Source organism: Nuphar pumila, chromosome 15 (genome assembly GCF_984573655.1).
Source record: "Nuphar pumila chromosome 15, dmNupPumi1.hap1.1, whole genome shotgun sequence".
NCBI classification, from domain to species: Eukaryota; Viridiplantae; Streptophyta; class Magnoliopsida; order Nymphaeales; family Nymphaeaceae; genus Nuphar; species Nuphar pumila.
The window spans coordinates 23,076,212-23,101,408 of record NC_143263.1 but is presented as its reverse complement, the minus strand read 5'-3'; the positions used below and the strand labels follow the sequence as shown (position 1 = coordinate 23,101,408).

The following is a 25,197-nucleotide window of genomic DNA, read 5'->3' as shown; positions in this document are numbered from 1 at the left end:
GACGGGCACGCATCCGCTATATATATATTGGTCCAAACAGCCCTATGGATGTGAACTACATGTTTTTAGTGAGAACCCACTTTTGAAACACTGGAATCTGACTTGTATACATGTTTTTCCAGCAATGCAAAATTCGACAGCTGTAAATGAATCAATTTTTTCCGACAAAACATGTTTCTGTTTCCCACCACATTTCTTGTTTTAATTTCTGTTCCTAGAACCCTTGGATCATACTGTTGGCTGATTTTATCAAACTACACGCTATGGCAATGTAAGAGAAGGTGCAGTGGTGAATGCCAAAGAACGCATGTTTGCCTCTGTTATGGTATTTGCTATCCAAACACAGCTAATTTTGGTTTTTGCTTAAAATAGTTTAACCAAACAACAACAAATTATAAATATTGTTTTTGTTTACCATTTATAAGCATTAAATATAAATAGATCCAAAGACCAAACAGCACCCTATTTTTCTCCTTTTAAGGATGGTACTAGTACCGATTTTACCTGATCTTTGTTCATCTTCTGTAATACATATTTCTTGGTTATTCTCTGTTGATTCCTGAACGTGGTGGTCTTGCATACTTGGTTATCAGTTTATAAGGTTGCAAGCACTCGCAATTACAATCCGATACTAACAGTTCTCTGGAAAACAAATCATCTTGGAATCATTTTAAGAAAGATAAATTATATTATGCAGATTCTGATGCTAGCCCCATTTCAAAGTACAAATCATCACTGTGATAAACAAGTGGTTCAAATCAAAACTCTTCAATCAGCAACTAGTGTTCCAGTACATAGAAGTAGTTTATCTTAATCATTCCATCCATGGACATTCTACTTGGTTATTTTGCAAACTTTCTGCCATCTGCAGTTTCCAGCTTGACTACCTGATGGCTAGAAGGCTTCCATCAGCTTGTTTCTACAAAACAAACAGATTTTGTCAGTATGGTATTACAAATGAGATTAGTACTCGCTAATAATTCAATAAAGAATACACCAACATTTGAAACAAACCAAATCACAGAAGCACGTCTTCAATCTCTCAAATCCTTTTTATGTTTCTTCAGTTGAAGAATATAAGTTCCTTAGGCAAGAAAATTTATGGCAGGCAGAACTTCCCCCAACTCCTAAGCCAAATCCTCCAGATTCTTTTTCATAGTTTACAGGCTATAATTCTCCTATGTTGGACTTTTCACCTGATCTTATGTTTAAGGGGGGAAATAGATAATGTGGTCTCCTTTAATCATAAACCTGCCCCCTGAACAACTTAAAACAAACAAAAAAACTAAAACTAAAAAAAAAGAATATACAAACAGGTCTCACCCCAGATTTGACCCAACTTCAGTGCAAGTTTTGTGATACACCTCCTCTCTTCCTGTCCTGAAAAATGCATGGCTGCAGCTTCTTGCATGGCCGCTAATAGCCCCCCCTTTGCTTTTGCAGATGGCACGAAGGAATTCAACTGGCCATTAGTACTTAGTTCAACAACCTGAGTTTATTTGAAATGATTAGTCCTTTTTCCAAATTTTCCACGATAAAAATCTCAACCTGTTTTGGTTGTTTATAAGAAAAGGTAACTTGATGTTTATACTCATGAAAGTACCAAGATACCTGTTGCAACCAAGGGATCAGCCAGTCGAGATGCATATGATTCACTAAAAGAGCTGCTGCAACACTGAGTATTTCATTGGTAGTACCCGGTGACAGTCTATCCAAGACAGGGCCAGTTATTTCCATAAGTTCCATTAGAATATGGTCATCCTCAGCACAAAGAGCCTCCACAAATGCAGATTCAAAATCATCAGCACAAAGAAATTTGTCAATGTGTATCCACATGGTATGCCTGTGGTCTCTAACCAAACTTGGTTTATAACTCTCTGAGAGGCCCATGCTGGTGTGGACTTTGGAGGACAGAGAAGAATGACGCACCTCAAAGTTTTTAGTTTTGCAAGATACTTTCCTGTGAAGACGACAAGCTAAATTTTCTTTAGCAGGTTTTTCTATAGGGTTTCTGATTAAGGTGAGTCTAGGATTTTTACAAAGCTCTACCTCTTGAACTTGCTTGACACAGGATCTTGGCCCACTTTTCAACTCAACCTGTTGTGTACAACCCTGTGATTGCCTCTCAACAAACATTTTATCTCGAGGTGTCCCAGAACTGTATGTGGACAATCTAGGAGATGATGAATTACTTAAATTCTTCATCCAAGTATTCATATTCATTGGGTTGAAAGAATTTCCAATATGAGAAAGGTCAACTGAAATTTTATCCACTGTTCTTTCAAGACCAAGCACCTTTGACTGCAACACAGACAGACTCTCCATCGAGCTCTCCATAAATACCTAAAAAAAGAAGAAAAAGATCAGAAGGCCAGCAATCACAAACCTCCTACCATGCCAAGCACCAAACAAAATTGCTCTCTCTCTCTCTCTCTCTCTCTCTCTCTCTCTCTCTCTCTCTCTCTCTCTCTCTCTCTCTCTCTCTCTCTCTCTCTCTCTCTCTCTCTCTCTCTCTCTGTATATATCAATGCCACAGATATTGCCATTATTTTGAAAATATCACAATAATATTAGTGACTTAAGGTCAGCCAATATGATCGGCAACATATTGCGATATTTTCAAAATATCATCAAAACTCAAAATATCACAAATAATATCATGATATTTTTGGAAAAAAACAACTCATCTTTTATATTTTAAGCTTACCTTTTTTCTTTTATATTTTAAAACTTGTTTCTTTATATTTTTGCAAGGAAAATAATGCACCTCTATTATTTTCTTATCTTATATATATATATATATATATATATATATATATATATTTCAAGTTTTTAAACTCCAGAGATTTTGCCGAGAAAACTAACTATTGAAAATCTCTCTGAGAAATTACCTTGAACGATATAGGTGACTATGATATATAGATAGATAGAGAGAGAGAGAGATGGGTTTTTTACATTAATGCCTTGTTGCCTTTCCTCATTTACTTTTTGGAAGCCATTAAAGATGGGAAGCCATCAAAATTTCAACCTCACCAAAACCATTGGATTGGAAACAATCCAACGTTTATGTGAGAGAGTATCAAGAATTTCTCAGCAATGGAATATCTCATAAGATTTTCAAATTTTGTGTTCTTTTGGGAAAAATATTGGGAAAATATTGGTTTAAAAAATATCATATTAAATATATAATAAAATTATTGTAAAAAATTATAAATAAATACATTGGTATTGGTAGTGGTCGCAAAATATTATATTTTTATAAATAATATACACAAAAATAATATCTTATTAAAAACAAGTGAAATAAGTGCTTTTCTATGAATGTTAACAACATAAAGTAGAAGCTAGAAAAGGGACAAAACAAATAGTCCCATATCGATGAGGGGGAGGAAGGAGGGCCCTCTCCCACTTCTATCTAAAGGGATGGTTTCACTTCATATTTCACATTGAATTTGAAAGTTCAAATGTGTTCACATGGAGTCGTCCATGTAAGCAACCTTTTTGAAACCTTTTTATAAAGTGGACATTAAATGCCTTGCATGTACAAATATTTTGGGTATCTGGTTCTAGTTGCGATAAATTTGTGAATAAATGTGATAGTATTGCAAAATATTCAAAACATGCAAGATTTTGAAAATCTCACGAAATTATCATTGATAATCATGGCTTGTGATTTTATCACAATTTTATAGCGATAAAATCACAAGAATTTCAAATCTAGGCGATATTTGTGATTATGATATATATATATATATATAGAGAGAGAGAGAGAGAGAAAGTAAGAAAAAATATGGGAAAGGATGCCCCATACTCTAGATGTGTAAATCCAAAAAAAACATAAACCACTTAAAGGTCCTTTTCACTAAGATTGTCAATATGCTACTGTGGTTTGACCCTGTTCCACTCCCAATCCACATGATATATGAGTTTATGTGGATTCATATAAAATCCTAAAACACTTAGATTCAAACTATGATTTGAATGCTTGATTGCTAACCTTTATTTTCTCTGGAAGAAATGCAGGATCTTATTATATCTAGTCCAATGAATAAATATAACCTCAGTGCAAGAAAGCATTTAAATACATGTCAAAGAGGAAAGGAAACTAGCTCCTTTGCATGGATGCAGTATCAAAGCAGATTCACCTTGAGGAAGAACAATTTACCTGCAAAAGATTAAACAAGCTTGACTGCTTCTTCTCAATCTCTGACAGATGCCTTCGAATGAGATCCAACTCATTAGCTTTGTGTGAAGAATACACCTCCAAACTTTGAGAACAACATTCTGTCACAACAGAATCCAAACTTTTCATCTTCCCTGCTCGTTGTGGGACAGTATGATCCTCTGGACTACTTGCTTCAGCTATTGGCCAATCACAAACGCCAATTTTATCCAGCCCTCTATTTTGCAGATTATTGTGGTCATGTTCTATATGCTTGGTCTCTAAGTTGCCTGGAACAGCATCAGATATGGACAGGCACTCAGGACTATCATCAGTCTGCATATCATAAACTGGATCAGATTTCCTGTTTGCCTCCAAATTTGTTCTGACAAAGGTCTTAGTGATACAACTGCCCTGTGATTCTTCATTGTTTGTATCAGTTGAAAAGACAGGACGAGCCTTTGGAACTGCAATCTCAACATGCCAGTCATTTTCTTTTGAGAATTGAGATTTATGCATATGATTTGGGCATGTTTTTCTGTCAGCTAGAGGAGTTCTATTTTCCAAGCTGATGGAATTCTTGCCTTTAGTAGTGGAAACACCAGATGCTGTAAGAGGGATATCTTTCCACCCACCATCACCAATACTGCTCAGATCCATGTTATCTCCTCTACAGTAATTTTCTGTAAAAGACAGACAAGTTGCAATAAGAATTCAAGGATGCATAATCAAAGCTAAAATTTAATTATGAAGGAGAAAACAGAGCAATCAAATTAAGATAATTACAATGACGGTCATCAACCAACATCAAAGTTGTTATTATGCCTGCATAAAATTTTAAACATGAGCTATTTCAGCACTATTAAGAAAGTGGAAAAATCCACCTCATGATTTCATGGTACAATGGTAAAGAGAGAAAACAGTGACCGAGTTGTAGGTAATCCAAAGCAATCTGAAGACAATGTACTTAGAGCACTAAATTAAGCCTAGACATTATTGTTGTCATTCTCAAAATACACAAGCCAGAGACAAGGTCTTGTTCCATATTTATTCCGAACCTTGGACCAGTCAAAGATTCAAGTGCTTTGCCAGCACAAAAGCATATGAAGATCAAGGACTGATAGTCATTGCACATCTCTTGCCTTATGCTAATTGATGAAAGGATAACAAGCATAGTTAATAACTGCAATGGCCTCCTAAATTTCCAAGACAACACATGCTTGAATTATGCTTTATGCATGTATACATGTGAATGTGAAAATTATGTAACCCTTAAAGCTGGTTGGAAACCTGAAAGGAGAAGGGTGAAGAGAAGAGGAAAGCTAACCATGACCCCTAGTGATACAGCCCCACTAGAGGTGACTGCTGCACAAGCGAGAGGCATGTGCACAGGGCACGCTCGTGGGTGACACTATTGTGCAAGACACCCTTGAGCATGATCTCAGCCATAGGACTGGAGCCTAGGTCCAATTTGGACCTATTTTGCAGCAGAATAAGGCTTTGACCAGATGTAAATGCCCAAGGATAAAAAGGAGAATTTGTTATGAGCTTAGCATAACGAGAATTGATTTTTCCTTTCTCTGCTCTTCTTCTCTCCCTCTCTTCATTGTCTCTCCTTTCTCTCTTCTTCAACACGATTTGGCTATAGCCGGATGGCATTTACTGTGGTTGGGTGGACTGATGTCCTGCCATAGCCCATGGCCACTCAGGCTTGTGCCAGGTCTGGTGCAGCTGCAAGAGGCATCAGTCTAGCCTTGACTTGTGCACCTCTGGCCATTGAACCCCATTTGATACAGACCTGCTATTGCAAGCCTGACCCCAACCGTTGTGCATGCTACGGAGACCACCCAAGGCAGCCATGGGTAGGGTTGCATGACAGACACCCCTTCTCGAGGTAGATCCCCGCACGTCAGCTCTATTTGAATGTACCAAAAGCACCGACAAGAGTGTCGCATGCCAGCTGGTTGGCCAAATGCCTCAACTACTCATGTCACTCATAGCGTCAACCACTGAACCGCCTACTCCCCTGCCATATTCCCTGCCACCTCCGATGCTAGGCCCAATGTTCTGCTGTGTGCAACAACACATAGAGATTACTTCCAGTCTGTAAACCTTTGTTGTGTGTAACGCCCCAAATTTCAAACTTGCGAACCTTTTCAGAAAAACAGGCAAGAGACTAGAATATCTCTTTCCTTCAGAGTTTGTTTATGAAATCAGCAGAAGGCTATTCTTTTGTTAAATCATGAGGCAAGCTGACAACTTTGGGCACGTTAGCTAAAGAACCAAAACTCACAAGATTCGGGTATCCTAAGAAAAATCTGATACAAACCCATAGCGTTCAGGACGCGAGCTAAGAGCAGGAAGAAGTCTTGAAGTCATCTTGCAATCGTGTCATCGCCCTTAGTGCACCTAATCATCACATAGAATGGGTTAGTTTCGTGAAAAACTAGTAGGTGCACAAGAGACACTATAAGAAACTGAAGTAAGTACATTTAATTCAGTAGGTTACGCAATTTAAAGCAGATATGCAGTTAAACAGGTAAGCAAATACAACAAGGTAAGCAGTTCAACCAGTAAGCAGTTCAAAGCAAGTAAGCAATGCAACTGACAAACGCAGCATACGATTCAATTGATCGTAAGCTGTGAACCACCACACAACTAGCTTGTTCTCGTTCCTAGAACGAGGTCTCTGCATCTAATCATCATCAGGACATCGTTTGTCGCTCACTACTTCTAACAAACGTTTTGTCCTGAACAACCTTAATCTATTCTCATCTCTCAAAGCCTTACGCGGCCAACTATCACTGGTTATGACTCACTAAGGCGTCATACTTTTTCAGAAAAGTTCACTCTTCCGTAGAAGGGCCAAAACATGATCACTATCTCAAATCGCTAACGATCTGATTCTCACAACTGAGTCATGCATGTAATCATGCTAAAACAGAAAGCCGAAACAATGAATTCATAGTTGGCTATCACAAACAATCTCAGAAGATCATCATATCTCACCATGACTTTTTATGGTAAGCAAAAACACAAGATCCACGTCGGATTGCTTGGTCCGGAAGATATACGACCTGACAAGGAATTACCGCCCTAGAGAGTATACCTGGTCAAGTTCACCGTCTTCGCGGCTACCCGTTAGTGGACGGTGTACACTCACAGAGAATCTCCCACTCTAGCCGGGTCACCTGATCTTGATCATACATACCCCCACAGCGAAACCTTTGAGAATTCGGTCCCCAACAAATGTCATATCCAATGAAAATCATTGGATACACGCATCAACACAAATGACAACTCTCAGGGTCGATAGCCACTAGTACAATCAACAAGATCAACATCGGATCACCTGGTCTGGGAAATGTATAACCTCACAAGGAATTCCGCCCTAGATGGTATATCTGGTCTTGGACCATACACTTCCTCAGAGGAGTTCACCGTCTTTGCGGCTACCCGTTCATGGACAGTGCACATCCTCACAGAGAATCTACCACTCTAGCCGGGTACCTGATCTTGATCATACACGCCCTCGCAGATAATTCTTTGGAGATCAGGTCCTCGACAGATACCATACTTAGTGATACACGCATCTATACAATCGACTGCTCTGAACCATTGACCGTCTCGGGGTCAGTAGCCACAATATGGGCACAAGCATGAATATCAGCAATATGCATCATATCACTCCACACAAAAGCATATAATCCTACGCATCGTATTATTGCCACGAGGAACATTACAATCCCCAAATAGGACCTCAAAGCATGCGTAAACGACACATGAGAACGTGCAGATATGGCAATCCAGTTGATTCTACAGGCGAAGAGTAACTAACTCTACCTGTCAGCCAAACAAAACAACTGAATAAGACAAGCACTCATAACAATGCTCGTAAAACATACAATTATCATAAAATGGCTCAGTCCATCAACAAGTAATTAAATTAATCGTAACGCATAAACCATTGCATCACAAGCCATTCATAAGCAATCATACGACTGCAGTATGTAAGCAGCTTATAAGACAAGCGGTCACATCAATCCTAGTTGCCACCAGTTCGTAGATTACGAGTTGTATGCAATCACATCAATCATAGTATCCATCATGAATCCCCTCTGCTCACGCAACTCATCGGCCATGTTGTGGCTTGAGTTTCCCGCCATCCTTAAAAAGCAACCAAGATTAACGTCAAAAATACTGAAGACGTACAAGTAGGCATAAGTATAGGAGCGAAAGCAAAAACATAAATTTTTATTACGAAAGTCAAATATTTAGAATCCAGTTGTGCTGGTACATAAGCAAAAGTTCTATTCCGTAGTTATAAATGAGTTCACAGACTCCAACAAAACTGGGTACGTGCTACCTCCCCTTAGGGACGGCTAGAGTACTTCCTAAGATATTCCCTTCTATTGCCTGTGCGCCTGAATCTACGCTTAGGGGTGAAGGGAAGTGGCTCTTCGTAGGAGGGCTCCTGCCCGTAAAGGGGCGTCGCCGGAGTATATTCCGGGGAGCCAAGACTATAATCTGAAGAATCCGTCGCAGGTGTGTATGTGGGTGATACACCACCCACTGGGTCTGCCGGAGGTGGTGGTTGCTCGCCTGCAATCGAAAATGCGATCTTGTCGTCATGCTCGGCCTTGTGGAGGCAAGCATCCATGGTGTGCCCTGCTTCTCCGCAGAAACCGCACTCCTCTGCTAACTCAGGGGGAACAAAATCTCCCGATGACTCCTGTGGTGTCTGATGGTGCACTCGAATGTGTGAAGGCGCGAAACCACCTTCTCGAGCATGCACTTCAGCCCACGCTGCTGCCAAGGGTATCTGGTAGGCGATCGGTAGTGAGAAGCCTTGCTCATCCGTAAAAATGGGTAGAGGAGGGTGGTTAGCCCAGTAACCAGCCCCGAACATCTCACGTCCGCCCCTCTCCCTTACGGAACGACCACGTACACTACGCGTGCTCCTACCGCGACTACCACTAGCACCAGTAAACAGGTCCATATATCCAATGGTACTACGAATAAAACAAGAATATAATTTAGTTTAAACATGCTATGAAATATCAAAGACTTACTTACAGCGCGATGGGATGCTCAATAATCAAGATTCACTTCTTTCTAATCTGTCTCTGATACCAAGTTGTAACGCCCCAAAATTTCGACTTGTGATTTCGAAAACTTTATCGAAAAACCTTTCAAAGATTTAAAGTTTTAACTTTTAAAAATGAAAGCGGAAGACATTTAGAAAGGAACACAAGTCAACAATTCTGGGTACGTTAGCTGAAAAACCATCATTCACATGTACAACAACTTAAAGGAATTTAAGAAATAAGGCAATCGATTAAAATATGCAGTTTATTACAAAATGAGCATTTTATTCCAAAGTTCAATAAATCTAAGAAAACTCCAAAAAGTCCCAGAGCCAAGCCGCCAGCAGAAAGAAGATGAATCTTGATCCACGTTGCACCACGCCATCGGCCGCCAGTGAAGTCCTACTCCTCACCTGCCCATGAAATGGGTCAGTTTCATAACAAACCAGTAGAATGAAAATAAAACAGGACATTCATGAGATAAGCAGTTATGATATTTAAGCAATTAAAGAAGTTGTAGTCTATTCTAACAAATGTAATAAGTGCAAAGAGTGGTTAGTCGAAGCAGTGTAAGTCTCAGTCATCTACATCTATTCATGAATATATTCTTTAAGTTCTGATATTAACTGGCCTGTGGGTACGCACAGACGCGAAACGTAGAAACAGCCGAGACCGATCCGGGGGTTTATTATGTCAGGTGTTTTCATTAACCCGAATGGCTGACTGAGTCCGCTCCTAAGGGGACGGTCAGTGACCAAGAGAGTAAATCCCCAAAGGCATTCGTGGCCCATGGATGCATCCAACTTCTGCAGAAGTGCCTGGGAGTTACCACCTAAGATAATTTATGGTAATCCCAATTCCCCTAACTCCGATGACTGGGGAAAACCGAGTCTTTTGCCCGTGGGGTGGTTGTTAACAACCTGTCCATCGGAGTCTTTGTACCATCCATCCTCTCCCTTGATGAACCGTGAAGATCGGATGGGTACAACGGGGGTTTCTTAACCGCCACCCCATCCTACATGCTCCGGTCCATTAGACCCACTCGAGCATCTTGCCTGTGAAGGCGAATGGTCATCTTTTTATGTGATCTCAGCATTTTGCTAATTGCACTCATCGAGGTTGCCACAACCTCATCATCCCACCATCGTAACCCACATGGGACGTACTTGTCCAAAAGTACGATTGTACCTTCCTAGAGGTACAACTACGATGAGAGGGCAACATAATGATTTATGATTCTTTTGGTTCCTACATGACACGTTTTGCTTTTCTGAGCAATTGGCCTGTGGAGGCCGATATTACCACATCAAAATCAGTAAAGTATAGATTTCACACTTTAATACCCTCCATGATCTTACATAAAATTCATATCGTACCTGCCTTAAGGTTCGGTTATAATAGCAATTGCAGTGGTTTTGAGTCTCTTCACAAAGTCTATCTTAAGTATGCAGTTTCAAAGGAATAAGCATGCATAATAGACAATTATGAGTTAAGTAATCGTACACGTAAACAGGCATGCCAAGTAAACTACTTGATTCTTTCTAGAATGAGTCTACCCAAAGAATTTACATTATGCAATTTCAAAAGAATCACAAAGAGTAAAACATTGGTCAACCAATACTTCTTCAGATACGCAAATATGCAAAATAATTATTCTATCTCAGAAGTCTTATTTTATTTTGTTCATACACACTATTCGTGCGACTTTCCCCTACCTCGGGATGTCGTGCAGCTGCGTGCGTCTACGCGTGTAGATGATACGAGGCTCGGGCCGCGGAGCCAGAGCGGGGGGTCCGATGTGAGGTCTGCAACAGGGTGAGTATTCAATTATGATAATTTAATTAAATGGTGCGACGGGAGCAAGGCTAGGATTAAGTGACCTGGGATACCGGCCCCTTCCAGACAGAACAACAAAAGGCAGGGCCCTCGGCCCTTGCTTGACGAAATAGTGAATGGTAGCGGCCTCGGCCCCTGACTGACAATAATAGCGAATGGCAGGGGCCTCGGCCCCTGCATGACAAAATGCGAAGGGCAGGGCCCTTGCCCCAGCCAAACAGGTCACGCATGGCAGGGGTCTCGGCACCTACCTCAAGAACAGGGAAAGGCAGGGCCTCGGCCCCTGCCTGGTACAAACAGAATGGCAAGGGCCCTGGCCCTTGCCTGACAAAAATGAAGAAATGGCAAGGGCCCCAACCCCTGCCTGTCGAAAATGAGGAATGGCAGGGGCCCCAGCCCCTGCCTGACGAATCAAGAGACGGCAGGGGCCTCGGCCCTACCAGAAACACCTACAAATGGCAGGGGCCTCGACCCCTGCCAGTCAAAAATCGTGGAGCCGCAGGGGGGGGGGGGGGTCCGGCCCCCCTGCGTGCCGAGGGTCAAGAGCGGCAGGGGGTATTCCCTGCCCTCCCAGAAGCCAGGGGCGGCAGGGGGTGAGCCCCTGCCAGCCCAACAAAATAAAGGGCGACAGGGGCATTGCCCCTGCCAGCCGAGACAGGAAGGCGGCAGGGGCACTACCCCTGCGCGCCAGAACACAAGAGGCAGCGGGGCGAGCCCCCGCCTGCCGAAAAAAAACAAGAAGCGGCAGGGGCATTGCCCCTGCCTAAAGGTGGTCGAAAGGTGGCAGGGGAACTGACCCCTGCCGAAAGAGAGACCGGGGTGGGGGTGACAGGGAGGGAAACCGACCTCCCGTCAGTTTCCCTGTCACCCACAGAGGTGAGGGAGTGTCGCAGGGGCCATTGGTCCCCTGCCGGCACTCTGGCGCACCCCCAGAGGGAAGAGGGGACGACAGGGGCCTTGCAAGCCACCTGTCGGCCCTCCGGTGATTACCAGAGAGGCAGGAGGGCACGGTAGGGGCTGTGCGCCGCCTGCCGGCCTCTCGACGAGGTGACAGAGAGGGGGTGAGAAGAGAAGAGGGAGGAGAAGAGAACGGCGTACCTGGGAGTTGTGGCCGGCGTCGGCGACGTGCGCAGCAGGGAGGAGACCGGGGCGGAGGGGGGGGCGAGGGCTGCGAGAGGGAGGCGTGACTCCCCTCGCCCTCCAACCTCTCTCATAAAGGCGAAGGGGGCAATCGAAATGGGAAACCCCTGATGGGTTTCCCAAACTTGCCCGCACGCGAAGGGGAAAGAAAAGGGGGGGGGGGTTGCGGCGCCCGAATGCTCGGGTTTTTTGAAAACCCTAAAATAAAAAGGGGGCCGGGTCGGGTCCGGACCCGACCCGGTCCGGGTCCAAACAGATTTTTCTTTAATGGGGTTTTACACTACTTCACTTCATCATGCAAGATTCAAAATAAAAGTATACCAAAAAAATATTATAAGACCATGACAAAAAAGTAACATAAAAGTTTTTAAGTTGGACTACTCCAACTACATCATCAAAAAAAAATTAATAATTCAAGAGTTCATTAATCTGTCATCTTTCTCTTCCCCTTCAAGTCAGCAATAGATCGTGAACTTTCTGCATCATCACGTGCGTCTTGTCCTCCACGACCATGTCTTCTGCTCCTTCCTTCATTTCCTATAATGAATACCTTAAAAAATTAAAATGTTCAAAAACCATAATTTAAAATATAAAAAACACAATATCAACATATCTTGCCTAGGTCTCCTGCTAAAGAAACGATCAATCTGACCTTGAGGAACTGATGGTCGCTGTTGTATATCTGCAGTTTGGATTGATTTGTATCCTCTTCAACTTCATTTGTACGTATGATTATTGGAGGTAATGGAGCTCTTGGTTGTGCATCTTTATGTTTGGATTTGGAAATAGTGCTTTATTGTTATGCACTATCATCCAAATCTCTCCATCGCATATCCTCTAATCTCAACGTATTTTCTTTTACAATAGGAAGTTCTGGATTGATATCCCATTTTCGACTAGGCCCTTCTTTATAGCGATCGTTGCACCTTTTATAACAAGAATATAAAATATGAATGCTAATAAACAATCAATGATAGAAAAAGAGAAAAAAAAATACCAAAACAAAAGTACAACACAGTTTAATTATACCTGTCAATCAATCGAAGATTGGAATGAATATACACTAAGGTATCAGCACGATCTTCATTGAGTCTATTTCTTTTAACATTGTGAATGTAACTATAGGTGCTTCACTCTTTCTGCAGAAAATGTGCTAATAGGTTGAGATAAAACTTTAATGGCTAATGCTCTCAACTCAGGTGTATCACCACCATAAAAACGCTACAATTAAGCACCGACGTTGTAGGATTCAGTGCATCTATTCTTGCTGCATTTCGGCTAAATCTTCCACTTCTTGATGCAAAAGCCATAAGTTGTGACCTATAAAGTGTAGATAGCTCTTCATTTCCAGAAGATATGACTTCAAGCTCGAGCATTGCACCGTCTAAGATATCATTATCTTTTTCTGCAAAAAAAAATGTTTAGTAACTATAACAAGAAAATGCAAATGAAATAATAAAATAATTAAATCATTAAACTTTATTAAATTGATAGAATAAAATTTTTACCAGGAGAAACTCGTTTGACCCCTCCTGCTGCTGGGATTTTGAGATACTCCGACTCGTAATATTTTGAAGTAAGCATGTGGGCTAGACTATGGAGAGGCACATTCATTCTATCCCATCTATTTGAGACAATCTTATGAATCTTTTCATATAAATCTGGTTGTCCTTTTAGATTGTCTTTGATTTCCCCCAACATGTTGTCCATGCCTTCATACACTTCACCAATTATAGGGCCTTCCTGATCACAAAATTTAATCATCTTATAGATGGGTTTTGTAATCAATAATGTTAAACGTACAGAATCTCAATATTCTTCATCACGAAGAGTTGTTTTTGTTGTAACAGCCCTTTTTTTCATAGTGTCATCCGTGCATGATTGCTTCCAATCGCTCCATCTATCTGAAATTACTGTGAGCCTTAAGCTCTCCCTCACATCAAGCAAGCGTTTCAAAGTAGTATAATGTGAAGCAAACCTTGTTTTTGCAATCTTTATTAATTCTAATTTTTCATTACTTCTAAAGATTGCTAGTGCTTTTGAATGATTTGTGATATACTTCACAATTTCTTTACTCTGCAAATATGTTTCTCCCAACCAATGAATCTCATGTGCCAAATCCTTGAAGATCAAATTAAGTGTGTGCACAACATAAGGTGACCAAAAAATATACTTGTACGTTTGTTTTAATTCTTCACCTGCTAACTTGCAATTTGTTGCATTGTCTGTAATCACTTGCACTACATTAGAAGGCCCCACAAGTTTAAATCCCGTCTTCAAAAACTCGGCAATGTTTGCAGCTGACTGTTGCACATTAGAAAAATCGCTTGCATATAAGAACATCGAGCCAAAACAGTTTGAGGCAAGTATATTTATCAAGTGTTTGTTCTTGATATTTGTCCAACCGTCTGAGACAATGGAAACTCCAAACTCCTCAAACTTTTCTCGAAATTCATTTAACTCCCTGTGAACACACTCTTTCTCACTGTCAATCACCGTTGTTCGCGCTTTTTCATATGATGGGGGTTTATATCCAGGCACTTTACTAACTGCAGATATCATCTCTTCCCAATATGGTGATCGAAGCACATTGAAAGGTATGTCATTTGCACACAAAAATCTGATAATTTTGTGATCTACATCATCTGTTTCTACCATTTTCAAGGTATCACGAATATCAACTGTTTTTCGGCTTCCACTAGATGATGTAGTCATACTAATAGGCTTCTTCGGAGTATCAATTCTTGATCTCCTCAACTCAAATGCACTTGATGAAACCTCCACTCGACGAACTTGCCTCTTAATTTTTTTTGCCAATTCTGCATTTTTTGCAACTACAGGGCAATAGACAATCCCAACACTTTGTCCCTTTGGAGATCCCATGAGATGTGCAAAAACTCGAGTATATGACCCATGATAAATATTTTTGCAGTGCCTGCACATAAAAACTTGGGTTCCACCTTGCTTTCCTTGCCCACTCTTCTTTTGTTTCAATACATGGCGCCATAGCACTGTTGTTTTATGCATGCTAGGTGGTTCATCATCTTGGTCATCTTCAGAATAGTAGTCATATTCTTCTTCATCTTCCTCATCAAAACAATTTTCATTTCTGTTCTCAAACTCATATGGAATCTTGCCCTTTCTTGCATTATCCTTCCCAACACCACTAGACGATTCATGCTCCAAATTGTAAAAAGAATCATCATCGTCATCATAATTATCGTGATCATAGCTTGTGATGGTCATTAATGAAGCAAAGAACAAGCAAATATATCTGCATCATAAAAGTATAGGAATCATTTTAGAACACTTTAAAAAAAACTATTATTAACAGCAAAAGATGGAGAGTAGAATACGAAAACAAAAGGAAAAAAAAAGACTCAAAGTGAACCATGAACGCCCCTTGCAATTGAATTCCCGTAAAATATCGTGGGGTTTACTAAACAACTTCAGTGTCAGCGCACATAAACTAATCATGCTCATTTCTTAAAATAATCCAGACAATATGTATCACACAGCTTCGCAGTCACAATCTAAATTTCAGAACTATGAAACCAATCAGATTTCCTTTTTCTAATAGCATTAACACCCGTAATGAATACAGAGGAAAGCATCAAGCCTTAAAATTCAAGTTTAATCAAACTAAATCTCAAACAAACATGACAGTTGAAACTTGAAACACCACAGATTTAATTTAACCCAGGAAATCACAAATAGGTAGAAGCTTGATAAATCCAATCTAAAAAGAACTGCAGACTAGTTCTATTTATTTTTATCAGAACATGCCCATCAAATCAAATTTAACGAATCAGTACATGAATCAGCCAAGAGTCCAAGACTCAATGAATATAGCAAAATTTGTGAATCAGCCAATTTTTTTTTTACATAAAATAAAAAATGGCTACAATTATTAATAAAAATCTATTTCATATGGACAAATCGAACTATTTGCTGCAGTCAGGGCTGGGTACTGGGCTGGGCTACAAAAATGGATAAAAATCTATTTCATATGGAATCAGGGCTTGGCTAGGACTGGGCTTTAAAAAAAAAAATAAATAACTGTTTCGGGAGGCTACCGTAACAGTTATTTATTTATTTTTTTTAAAAGCCCAGTTCTAGCCGGCTAGCACAGCCCTGATTCCATATGAAATAGATTTTTATTCATTTTTGTAGCCCAGCCCAGTCCTACCCAGCCCTGACTGCAGCAAATAGTTCGATTTGTCCATATAAAATAGATTTTTATTAATAATTGTAGCCATTTTTTATTTTATGTCAAAAAAAAAAATTCGGGGACGCTGCCCCCGAAGTTTGAGGGCAGTGTTGTGAGAGGCGTGCGCCTCATTACCTACCTGAGGCGTGTGCCTCATTACCTGAGGTGTGCGCCTCATTACCTACCTGACGTGTGCCTCATTACCTACCTGAGGCGTGCGCCTCATTACCTACCTGAGGCGTGCGCCTCATTACCTGAGGTGTACGCCTCAGAGGCGAAGCGAGGTGCTTCGCCTCATTGATTCAGTGCAGTGGCGTAGCTAGGATTCATGTGGGGGGCAGAGTTGTGAGCCTCAGAGGCGAAGCGAGGCGTTGAGCCTACGCATTTACAACCTTGTTAAGCAATGGAGGAGGTCGTCGGACGTCAGTGGAAGAGAGGAACATACCTGAACAGAGACATTGCTCGATCGCCGGTCGTCGGAGGTCGCAGATCGTCGGAGGTCGCCGGTCGTCGGAGGTCGCCAGTGGCCGAAAATGAGAGAGAGAGAGAGGAGTCAGGTGAAAAAGAAAAACCCTGCCTTCGCCCTTAAGTTTTCACGATTTTTTGTAAAATGTCTGTTTTACCCTTATTCAGATTTTTTTTATTGTTTTTCACGTGTCAATTTCGTTTTAAAAAAGGGTAAATTTGGTATTTCGTAAAGGCGTCCCCCTTTAAAGGGGGACGCGATTTCCTTTAAAGGGGGACGCAATTCCCTTTAAAGGGGGACGCGTTTTCCTTTAAAGGGAAACGCGTCCCTTTTTAAAGGGGGACGCGCTTCTTTTTTATGTGTGCTTCCCTGTGCGTTTCGGAAGCGCCGCGTTTCGCGCTTCCGAAGCGCGTCTCGGGGAAGCGCGCTTCCCCTTTTAGCTAGGCGCTTCCGGTAACCCTGGTTTGACCCTCCCCTACCTGCGTTACGGAGAAACGAGGGGGAAAGGGGGAGAGGGAGAGAGACGAACGAAAGAGGGGAAGAAAAGGAGAAGGCGCGTACCTGGTGGTCGCCGGCGGCGGCAGCGGCAGCGTCGGAGGGGGGTCGCAGGTGGCGACGGCAGACGAGCGAGGGAGAGTCGGGAAGAGACGAGAGGGCGAGAGGGCGAGAGGCGGTGAGGGGGGGGTTCGTAACCCCCCTATAGCCTGCCTCGTTGTCTTTAATGACAGCGAGAGGCGGTGGTTCGTGTCGGGTCCGAATCCGGCCCGAATCAAAAACAATTTTTTTATTACATTGTGCCTGGATGATTGCCCGCCAAGTACCAGAACAAACTCCCTTCACCGCATGCCTAATCATCGATGCCCGACCAAGAAGTCCAATCATTCCTTGCCTCACCTCAACCATTTCCCGATGCAGCCAACCCTATTTGACCCCTGTCAACCTAAGGCTCTTGCTCCCCTTGCCTCCACTGAGAGAAAACCTCAGCAACCTACACTGTAAAAATCGTGATTTTTTGTTCGCTATTATTTTTTATAAAATAAAATATTCTGAAATCTGCAAATTGGGCCTGAGATCCGCATTTCGGATCCAAGACCCATAAAGGGGCATTTATATATAATTAATATCCTCTATGTTTAGATGTATTGAAAATAATAATAATATTAATAATAAATCTTTAAAATAAAATTATAAATCTAACACGAGGATCCACAATTGGATCCATTTGGATCCAACTTGTGGATCCATATCGAATGGGTAAGACGCGGACCCAACTTGGGGTTGGTTTTCGGGTCCGGACCCGAACCACGTCATGTGTAAAAAAAAAGACTTAATAAAAAGAGCAGGGGTCTGCCTGATAAAAAAAAAAGGAAGGGGGAAAACAAGGTTAAAGGGTTTCAGCCGCTACAGGGCTGAACCCGATACTTAGAGGAAAGAGGGGAAAGCGTTAGGGTTCAAAACCCTAACGCTGTGCGAATCAGGGTGGGGTGCGAGGGCGCCGAAGGGAAAGGGGGGAAAGCCTATCCCCTCCCCTTTCGGGGGTTCCCCTTTCGGGGGTCCCCCCTTCTTCAAATAGGGGATCCCGAACCCCTTCTCTTGCACCCTCTTACTCTCCTCTCTTCCTCTTTCTTTGTCTCCCTCTCAACCCCTTCTCGTTCTCCCTCCCGATCGCCCCTTCACTGCAGCACTGTCGAAGCTCGGCCAGCCTTCCTCTTGCTGCATCAACCGCCTCCAAAGCGTTGGCTCTAAGGTACGTGTCTCCTCCTTTGAAATTAGATGAGAAATCGAACACCGGTTTGATTTTATGCTTTGTTTGGATGGAATCCATGAAAAAAAAAAATTTGTGATCCTAGAGCATAGGCCGGCTGGCAGCCAGCTGAGTGATACTCAGCTGACTGCCAGAGGCAGAGGATGCACAGGCTCAGCCTACGCTCTGTTGGGACTTGATAGGCCCAACCGACTCAGTCGACTGGATTGGGTCAGAACCCAGCCAGTCGGCTGGGTGCTGGTAGTACCTTATGAAAAAAAATTAGCCGTTGGGACTGAACTGAAGTTAGTGTTGCCCAATTCAAGTTAGGATTTGGTTATGTCATGGACCTGCTTTGTGGCTATATATATATATATATATATATATATATATATATATATATATATATATATATATATATATATATAGAGAGAGAGAGAGAGAGAGAGATATATATATATATATATATATATAGATATATATATATAGATATATATATATATAGATAGATATATTGCATTAATTATAATGAAGAAGCAAGAAGTTTGTCGGGAGCAAAGGTCGAATCGAGTATGTCTTGAGGTTTCTTGTCTTACTTGGCTTGTTATATGTCCTCATTTTTAATCTTTTTATGGTCTCTGTTATTTTTACTAGTAATGTTATTATTCTTCATTCTTCAAATTTGTAACTCTTATTTTTCAATTGTTAAGTCCGCTACTGTCTCATATAGAATTTGGCACCCATGGGGATGACTTTCCTTCTTCTGATAACGAAACTGGGGAACCATAGGGATGCTAGCATGTGAGGCTCCAGGTGGAAACTAGTACTTGTCCTTTTTGGCTGAACATTACAATTTCAGATAAACTAAAAGAATGAGAGTAACCCGCTGTTTGGTGTGAGTTTCTCGATAACAATCCGTTTCATCAAAGATTGAGGAATTGCGTTTTGCATAACCTTTACAAGGATATGTTTCTACATTCATGTGTATGATTTCCTGTGTGCATCCGAGCAAAGGAGGTTGCAGCTGACTAAATTTATCTATTTATGTTGATAGCATGATCTTTTGCTACCAAAATGGAATATTATGAGTTGGTATTGTTTGGTTCTTGTTTCATCAGTTCATGTGACCCTTGTTTTACTTTGTCTAAGATAAGAGACATGTCTTCCTTTTAACACCTGTTATGTTACTTAGAATCACCGTTTTATCAAGAATTTCTGATGTTCTGTGTACAGTGCATGAAAAATACTGAAATCAGATCTTCTTGTCATCATTTAAAATAGTTATTCTTAATGTGCTTATTCACTAATATCGAGTTTGAACAGTTTTATAACATTGATGGCGTATGCTAGAACATGTGCACTTGATAAAAAAATGAGCATGTGATGTTATTTCAATGAAAAACATGCATTAACAAGTATGTCTGCACATGATGGGAAACTATACATTGACAGGTATGTGCACACCTAAGAAAATTATGCTTTGATGTGAATATGTGTATGCAAATGACATGAGTAATGCACAATGAATGAAAGCATGCCACTAAATTGAATATGTGCATTATGTGAAAGGGTGCAATTATCACTGTTACGTGAATTGAATGTAAACATGCTCCCAAATATCTTTGTTCCATACACAGTTGAAAACTGTATATATGAATGTGCACTTAGAAAGCGTGTGCATACATGAAATCGATGTGTATTTGGCATGTACAATCATGTATAAATGTTCTCATGTACTTATGAATCATGAACGAGTGCATGTGTGTTAAGTGGTTTTATGAAAGTAATTTCACATGGAACGTGAACACATACATATGACTGTGGTGGCTCATGCACATTGTTAAATTTGCATGAATGAATGTGCATTCGGAATCATGATGGTATCATTGCATAAATTGCATATTGCTATGATTTTTGCATACGATGCATCGATGTTCAAAATGAATCATCACGGTCTGATGGGCCTTGAGTTTTGATTTGCTCTTCTTTTATGTATTTTAAATGCATCGCATAATAATCCCCTTTATTTTTATTTCACTATATTGCATTGTTCTATGTGTTTCCACCGGAGGGAGTCTCGTGATGGTTCTCACAGGGCTAGATGCGAGCTTTTGACTTTACTTTTGCCTGTTGAATTGCAAAACTTAATAATTGACATCTAAATAAAAGATAACGAAAAAAAAACAGTATAATGTATAAACTGAGATCTCTCATCTGAACAATGGGCATCTTAGAGGTTCGGTTTTGGAAGACCACGAGGATACAAAAACTTCGTATACTTTACTTTGACCCCTGAACCCGATATTGAGGTTTTTTTTTTCCTGGTCACGGTTTTTAGGGAGAGTCTGTCACTTTACTTGAGGGTGGTGTGTTCGACACAGTTGTTGTTTTGGTATACCAAGGAAGTGGTACTTTTGGGCGTGAAGTATCCTTAGTGTCCCCGACATTAAATGTGGAGGTCTAATGTTCCGAAGGTGATTCGGTCGAGGGCTAAGTTCGGAACCCAGTAATAAATTACAAAATTGTGTGTTAAGCTACCCTGAGAATCTAACATGACCTCGGAGAAATTGTACATGCTTGGTATATCTGCAGGCAACGGTAATTAAAAAGAGGAACTTAAATTGTATGTATTTAATAGAGCATGCATATGAAAAGGAAAACTTTAATAAAAGACAATAAAGTGTTCATACATTGCACATAAATCATGCATAATCCTGCTATGCATTAGGACATGTGTATTTTACTTGTTTCCTTAATTATTACATGTTGTTAAATGTGTGATGGTTAATTTCTAATGCATGTTGAATGTCTTGCTTACTTAAATTGAAATTCCAGTTGTTGATTAAGATTCTTGTATGCTTAATAATGTTGCATAAATGCTTAAATTGGATTATGTAATTGTCATAATTGCATTTCTCTAAAATATTGCATGAAATCGTATTTGTGTTCTTTATGCTCATTTGTTTTCATTAGAGGGATCTGTACGCCGAATTCTTCAGATTTTTTATCCTCTTTCTATGATTTTTCGCAGAAGCAGGAAATCAATGAAGCGACTGGCGTCTGGAGAAATCATGGGTGTCATGTTCTTGCTAGACCGATCACAAACGGACAGCGTGGCTCTAATTTTATTTTATTTTTGTTTCATTTAGTTGTTATTGTACTCTGAATAGTTCATTTATGCAATTGTCTCTAGACTTAATACTCATCATTAAAGGTTGGGTTTGGTATGGATGATACTTGCAAGCTCTGTTGTGGTTGGTTGTTTTATCCAATTGAGAGTGGAATTGTAAAAGCCCTGGGTTTCAGAGAAGGTTTCCGCAATGGTAAAAAAAAAAAAACCCTTCCTTACATACACTACTCACTTGGTTTTCCCCATTTAACAAAGAAAATTATTTATGGGTTGAGCAAAATAAGGAATTGACACTTCATTGTATAATATCTCAACGACTCGTGACGTCAATATAATAAATATCCTTGTGATTTTGAAATCTCTCAATATTATAGTGAGACTTCCACATGCCAAGAAAATGCCAATAATCATTAAATTTTCCAAATCTAGCCTATATTCTATATATATCACAATACTTTAGGTTTTAATTATTGATGTGCCAAGATTATTTTGATTTTTTTCATGAAAAATAAACAATTTCAAAATGTGAAAAGATTTTTCCTTGCAAGGAAAATCCTGAAAATGAAATTTGCGACTAATTCTCTATGATGAAAGTATAATCAAATACAAAAAAGAGTGTCTCTTATGGGCTTTACAAACAAACAAAAGTGTAGATACACAAGGACCACTTATGGGTCAAATACAAGCACACAATCACAATCCACAAATGGGCAATAAACAAAGAGTAAAAAATATGAGTCTTATTAGGATTATTGCTTGAGACAAGCCTATTACATTTAAGGGGAAGCATCCCTATATATACACAAAGGAGAGCCAATATAGTTGCTGGGACCATCCCAACAGCTATATTTATAGCAGTTGGGATCTCGCAACAGCTATATTTTAGCAATGACAATATTGCCCATAACAAAAACAGAAATTTACAAAACTGACAAAAAATAAAGGAAACAAAAAATATACAAAGACACTAGTGGGCACAACCTATATAATGAAAATACTGAAATACCCCTATTGGGTATTACTTATTACAATGATATGAACATATGTATCATATATATATTTATATGTATATACTATGTATGCTATGTCACAGGGATTCGGCTAACCAAGTGTTGCACCCGCGTCGACGCGACGCGACACGGGTGCACGTGCGGGTGTGGCACCTGGTGTCGTCAACTCGACCCTATGTAAAAAAAATAAAATAAAGAAGAAGAAGAAAACCCACGAAAGAGAGAGGCGAGAGGGAGCTCACCGAAAAGGGGGTCAGAGACCGGCATCAGGTGACTCGCCGGACGTGGGGCTTGCCGACGTCAGGTGACCAGAAAATGAACGGAAGTCGACGGCAGGGGGAGAAGGCAAGCGAGGAGAGAGAGTGAGCAGCATGGAGAGGGGGAAGCAGATTAGGTTATGCTGTGTGGCCATCCGATTTGCATTTTAAAAAGCTAAAAAGTCAACAAACTATGTGGCATTCATCCAAAATGCAAACAGATGGTCACGGTGTGTGCATGAGCAAAAACACTCATGTTCACGCTCATGTTCAGCATGACCTGATCTGCTTCCGCGTGGGAGAGGACCCTACATGCGTGCTTTAAATAAACACAGGTTTGAATCCGGGTCGGATCCGAATCTGACCCGGGTCCAAAAAAAAATTTGCCGCACCCCCGCACCCATGTTTTTTTAAAGTGCCGCATCCCCGCACCCGCACCCATGTGACAGTATGTATGTATGTATGTATGTATGTATGTATATATATGACACAACTTAACACTCTCCCTCAAACTTATGATGTGTTCACCGAAAGTTTGTCAAGTAAGAAGTGAATCAGGATAGATAGAAGTGTTTTTGTGAAGAAGTCAACTAGCTGGAATTTTGATGTTATATAAGATAGGATAATAATCTTCTTAAGTTATTCTTCATGAGCATAATGGCAATCTATCTCGATGTGCTTGATACGTTTATGAAATGTATAATTGTCGACTATGTAGATGGTGTTTTTAATATCACAACATAACCTTGAGAACGATTGCATATGCACCTCCATGTCTTCCAATAATCTTCTCAACCACACATCTTCAGATGTTGTGTTGGCCCTGGCCCGGTACTCAACTTCGGTTGCCGATAATGACACCTTCTGCTGCTTCTTGTATTTTCAGGACATTAACGAGTTACCTACAAAAATACAAAAACATGTAGTTGAGCGTCTATGGCCTCCAAAGGCCTATCTAAGGTTCAGACGTAACAACTCTACAATTAAATGGCATTGCAAATTTTTCAGTGAACAACAATCATACATAAATATTCAAATTTGTGTTCAAGGTATCACATCAATACATAATCATAGCACATAAACCATTGCATATTTCACCACATAATTCAAATTTATCATAATAGCAAAAATCCAAACTTTTTTAATGAAAGTCAAATTTTTTTAATACATTTAACATATCGGATTTAACGATTTTAAGAGGGTCTATTAATCCCAATGCTCAACACCAATATATATATATATATATAAAACCAATCAGTGTAGCAGTTCAAGAGACTCAATATGATGGCCAAGGAGATCAAAGAGGATTCGATACTCAATAGAGATATCGGTAAGTCATGATAGATTTTCCATAGATAATTAAATGTTCTTAACTAAGATAACCAAGCATGATGATCCCATGTCATATAATCAAGCTGCTAAAAATAAAAGATGGGTGAAAGCAATGAATGATGAAATAAAAGCCCTTCATAAGTGTCAAACATGGGAGATAGTGTCAAGACCCAAAGGGAAGAACGTTGTTGGATTGAAAAAGGGTTTATAAGATAAAAATATAAACCTGATCGCAAAATAGAAAGATACAAGACAAGGCATGTGGCAAAAGGTTATACTCAAGAGAATGGCCTAGATTACGATGAGACGTTCAGCCCTATTGTCAAGATGTGTGCCATAAGATTGATTTTGTTCCTTGCAGTTCACTATAGTTGACCTCTAAACCAGTTGGACGTGAAGAATGTGTTCTTGCATGGTAACCTGAAAGAAGAAGTGCATATGGTACAACCCACAGGATATAACGTTATGGACCGAGATCACATGTTTGCAAACTGAAGAGGGCAATATATAGTTTAAACAAGCCTCCAAATCTTGGTTTGAAAGTTTTACTTCAGAAATTCAAAACCATGGTTTTCAACGGTCTTCACTTAATCATTTATTTTTCATTTATAGAAAGAAAGGAAGGATAACGTTATTACGCATTTATGTTGATGACATCATTGTGACAGAGAATTCAAAAGAACATATTAAAGATATCAAGGGTATCCTTGCTATGAAGTTTCAAATGAAAGACCTTGGGAAGTTGAAGTATTTTGTGGGTGTAAGACCTGTGAAATTTTAAGAATTTATATTTTTATAAATTAAGCATTTTACTTATGATTGA

At 40.3% G+C, this 25,197-nt stretch overlaps 1 protein-coding gene across 1 annotated transcript in view; it reads right to left on the bottom strand.

Moving 5' to 3' along the window:
- Positions 1 to 781: 781 nt before the first annotated feature.
- Positions 782 to 25,197, bottom strand: part of LOC149814793 (TORTIFOLIA1-like protein 2) — a 32,095-nt gene continuing 7,679 nt past the window's right edge. The window contains exons 5-9 of the mRNA XM_089990427.1: positions 9,059 to 9,174; positions 4,166 to 4,845; positions 1,612 to 2,343; positions 1,324 to 1,489; positions 782 to 919 (exon numbers count right to left, since the gene is read on the bottom strand). Of these exons, the coding sequence (XP_089846553.1) occupies positions 909 to 919; positions 1,324 to 1,489; positions 1,612 to 2,343; positions 4,166 to 4,845; positions 9,059 to 9,174 (1,705 nt within the window). The 3' untranslated portion in view covers positions 782 to 908. The remainder of the gene's footprint in view (positions 920 to 1,323; positions 1,490 to 1,611; positions 2,344 to 4,165; positions 4,846 to 9,058; positions 9,175 to 25,197) is intronic.